Raw genomic sequence first — 4,851 nt, forward strand, 5'->3', positions numbered from 1 at the left:
CTTCAGGAGGAAAACGAGGGAAGGCCCAGGAAGAGACACAAATGGGATTAAGCAAGATGAAGAAATGAGAGAGGAAAGCACTGAAACCCTAATCTTTTAATAACCTGAACCTCCTAAGACCCACGCCGGAGGACGCCTCAGATCTCCAGGCAATTTAATCCCTCAGCGTTAGGGGATCGATCCTATAAATATATCCTCATTTATTTCCTACACCTTTCAATTCTACAGCGCTCTCTCTTGCGCTGACACGTGCTGACAGATGCTGAATCCTCGTGGGAAGAACGCATCATGTCTTTGCCAATGCTGACTTTATTTCCCCACCTTTCAATCATGTGCAAGTTCTGGTTCTGTTCTGAATCGAAAGTATATATTCGTGGAGTTAATCAGACACTCTGAACAGATATTCCAGATAGACAGAGTCAGAGTTATATATAGTTTCTATTTCTGATGTTATATGTTAATGGACTGATGACATGATGGCTGTTTTCTCTTGGGTCCAACATATTCAGAGCAGAGGAAATGCGTCTTATTGTTTACGATAGACTTTGTCGCAAAAGCAACCTCACTCGTTCTCTTTCTCTCTCTCTTTTTGGTTCTTTTCTTTCTTTTTCTCTCTCAACACTTACTTACACACATACACACACGCACACGCACACACACACACATGTACATACACACACACACACACACACGCATACACACACACACGCATACACACACACACATACACACACACACACACACGCATACACACACACACACACACACACACACGCACACACACACACACACACACACACACACACACACACTCACACATACCATTTGCAATTAGTTCGACATGAATTCCACATACACGCACCTATTACTCACTCAATCACCCCAGAAAAAAAAAACGAATGAAAAAGGACAAATTAAAAACACTTCGATTATCCCGAAAAGGTTTATTGATTGACGAACCAAACCGAGATTTCCTCAATACAATCTTGAGGAGGTCGTCCACACACATCCACATGAGAAAAGGGTGAAATATGAAGAGAAAAAAAAAGTGAAAAAAAAATAACAACAATAGAATAACTGCAGATTTGTTTCATTACAACGATGAATGAATTACATCAGCTGATCGATAATGTTAAGGTTGAATTACATCACGTATGGTATTTTATAGGCCTATTTAACGACGATGATCTGTGTCCCTTGCCTCGCTTGCCTTGGGAAATAAATAAAGGGAAGTAAAGAAAGGAAGAAGGAGAAGGAAAGAAAGGGAAAGGGAAGGAGGGAATTAGGGAATGTGGGATTGATGATATGGGGAGAAGCGGGGAGGAAAGGAGTGAGAGGAGGGAAGGAGGGAAGGAGGTAGAAGAGGAGAGAGAGAGGGGCGAAAGAGAGAGAGAGAGAGAGAGAGAGAGAGAGAGAGACAGAGACAGAGACAGACAGAGAGAGACAGACACAGACACAGACAGAGAGAGACAGAGACCAAACAGGAAAAAAGAGACAGAGACAGAGAAAGAAAGACAAATCCAGATACCGAAACAGAGAAAAAAAATCAGAAAAGAAAAAATGGACAAAAAAACGAGAAAAAGCAAAAAAACTACAAGCGGAGGCAAGACACACCCAATGGACATAACTTCCCTCACTCGGGAGCGTTACACTTCAAGCAAAAGCAACAGAGAAGATTCAGAGATGAATGAAATGTAAAAACGGATTCTTTCCAGTTTCTGAATTTCCGAGCTGTCAAAGAGGTCATAAAACTTTTTATAAATATATGTATTTTTCATGAGCGTGTAAACCGTATTTGGCGTACGCTTTTTAGATTAACATGAAGATGACTTTGATCAAATTGTAGTCTGTGGTAGAGGTCGCCATTTTTATCTATTTAACTATTTTTTATTCTTTTTGTTTATTATTATCTATTATTTTTATATTTTTATTATAATAATGGTCTTTTTTTTTTGCTCTGTACACTCTGTGAAGGAGGGAAATAATACTTTTTGTACGCTTGTGAAAATAGTAATAGTAGAAAAAGATGCATGACCTCTAAGAAAGGATGAAGAAACAGCTATTTCAAATCTTCTGCAATCTGTGTTTTGCTGAATGGAAGAAAGTGAAAATATATTTTACTTACGACAACATTATGGAGATCACAGTGGAAGATGTTTATATCCACAATTTTCCATCTATTCTATCAATTCATTTGTTTAGTATTATCGTTACCTTTGACATTGTTTTGTTTTTTTCTGGGAATGTGGTGTTATCTCCATTTATTTCTAAGTATTAATGGAAGGAGAATTGAACTTGTAGAGATTTATCACAAGAATTACTGAGGTGACATTTATATCGACATGATATTTTCCTTAACACATAACTATGCAGTTACAATATGAAGATGAAGCACGCTATGTGGAGTTACAAAAAAAATCTATATTATAGCAGACATTATATTGTCCTTTCAGTATATGATATACACCGAGGATAAAGATTTTTTCCACGTATACACGTTTTTGATTAAGTAAAAAGAGAGAAAAAAAAAATCATTCAATGCATTAACAAACTACTACACAAACCCTCTTTGGTTGAGTGTTTCATGCACCTAACACGCTCCTTTTTCTTTAAAGAAAACGACGGATAGAACTCACAACTAAGGTATGGGTAACTCAATAAAAAATATTATTTAACAAGGGGTTCATCTTTCATTCGCTTGTGCTCTGTCTGGCTCGGGTCAGCATGAGGAACGGCCGTCAGCTGGTGCTCCTGGAGGCACATCGCTAACGACTCCTCTTTTAGACCGAGTGATTTGGCTGCAGCGTCAGGAGAGACGACTTGACTGGCTGCCGCCGGTTCGCCTGGAGTCGAGTCGTCTTGCTTCGTCTTTGGTGTTTCTGCGGAGGAATCAGCTGCGTCTTTCACCTCCGGGGTCGTCGCCTCCGAGGCCTCGCCTTTCGCTGTTGGCCCCTTCGAAGACGTTCCTTTGGGCGTCGTGTCTGCCCCAGCGCTCTCCGCCTTTGTTTCTTCTGCAGGTGTGATCTCAGTGACGGTCTTGGCCGCGTCTGTCGTCTCAGGGCCATCGGATTCCTCCTCCTCCTCCTCCTCCTCCGCCGCAGACTCTGGCGTCGCCGTCTCGCTCGCCGCCTCGCCTACCCTACGCCGCGCCCTCGCCGCTTCGTCCAGCGCGTCCTTGGTCATGGCCGCGGCCGCCGACCGCTCCACCTCCTCGTCCACTTCCTCGACGGACTCCTGCGTGTTGGTGACGGCCTTGAGACGCGCCGTGATGCGCGACAGGACGGCGTTGGAGGCGGCGAGGTTGACGGTGCGCAGGAGGTGGTCCTCCGCGCGGCGCTCGTGCAGCTCGCGGAAGTGGACCACGTTGGCCATGGCGGCGGGCGTGGCCAGCGACTGGCTGCGCTTCTCCCGCGCCGCCAGGTGGTCGCCCAGGCGCGAGTGCGAGGGGCTCACCAGTGACAGGCTCTTCTCGAAGAAGGTGTACATCTTTTCGGCCTTCGGGGAGATGCTGGAGGGCGAGCGCGAGCCGTCCTCGTGCTCCAGGCCGAGCTTCTTGAGGCAGCTCTCGTCGCACGTCCCGCACGACTCGCAGCGGCCGCCCAGCGCCTCGAAGCCCGCCTGCTGGTCCTTGATCTCCGGCCGGTCCACCACCAGGCGCGCGTGCTCCTGCGGGGGAAAAGCGACTCATGAACATCTCCCCTTCTTCAGGAGGAAAACGAGGGAAGGACCAGGAAGAGACACAAATAGGATTAAGCAAGATGAAGAAATGAGAGAGGAAAGCACTGAAACCCTAATCTTTTAATAACCTGAACCTCCTAAGACCCACGCCGGAGGACGCCTCAGATCTCCTGGCAATTTAATCCCTCAGCGTTAGGGGATCGATCCTATAAATATATCCTCATTTATTTCCTACACCTTTCAATTCTACAGCGCTCTCTCTTGCAACAAGACCTTTTCCCTTCACAATAAGCAAGAAATGCGATCCAATCCCAAGTGAAGGATTCCTCATACTTAATAATACTTAATAACTCAGCGTTCTCAATATCCAGCAGCTCTCAGAGAGATTCAAACCTTTAATCAAAAACTCAATAAGCAATTAAGAAAAAGAGAAGACTATCCACGTCATGCAATAATTACAAACTACGATAAGGTTTGTCAATAATGATATTTTTAAAGCTTAATACCATTACCAGTATTATATAGTATTGTATTATCAATAAAGTCAACTTAACTATACTCTATAATGTTAATCACATCAGCATCGCGTAGCATAATACTAACGCTGATCAACATTAGTAATGATAACACATTCATAATAACATTTCTTAAGCTTTAGACTTAAATGAAATATTGTGGTGCCATTTAAGAGGAACTGATAAATCCATTTCAGAAAAAAAACTATTTACATTACACAGTCCACAAACTCTTTCAATTTCTTTCGTCACTGAATCAAAATTTTAAATCCTACATATCCAAGAATTATCCAAATGGTACATGGCCTTTAATATTCATGTGCAGCAGGCTAAGAAATTTATGACATGACCGTAAAATAACTGCGCTCTGAATTTGCATACATGGCCGTGCATACATTCATAGGCATGAACTGGCGCACAAGGACTTACACGCAAACACGTACACACAGACACACACACACACCACACACACACACATACTCACACATAAATAAATGAGTACATAAATAGATAGATAGGTAAGTAGATGGATTGATAGATAGATTGATAGATAAATAGATGGATAGGTAGGTATACATATAGATAGAAATATAGATAAACCTATAGATAGATTGGTAGATAAAGGTAGAGAGAGAGAGAAAGAGAAAGAGATAGAAAG

The 4,851-nt window shown here is 42.9% G+C and overlaps 1 protein-coding gene across 1 annotated transcript; it reads right to left on the minus strand.

The window, feature by feature from the left end:
• Positions 1–930: 930 nt before the first annotated feature.
• LOC138861322 (neuromodulin-like) lies at positions 931–3,662 on the minus strand. The gene has a single exon (XM_070120327.1). The coding sequence runs from the start codon at positions 3,484–3,486 to the stop codon at positions 2,668–2,670; it is 819 nt and encodes a 272-aa protein (XP_069976428.1). The 5' UTR covers positions 3,487–3,662; the 3' UTR covers positions 931–2,667.
• Between the last annotated feature and the right edge of the window lie 1,189 nt (positions 3,663–4,851).

Source organism: Penaeus vannamei, unplaced genomic scaffold (assembly GCF_042767895.1).
Source record: "Penaeus vannamei isolate JL-2024 unplaced genomic scaffold, ASM4276789v1 unanchor4587, whole genome shotgun sequence".
NCBI lineage: Eukaryota > Metazoa > Arthropoda > Malacostraca > Decapoda > Penaeidae > Penaeus > Penaeus vannamei.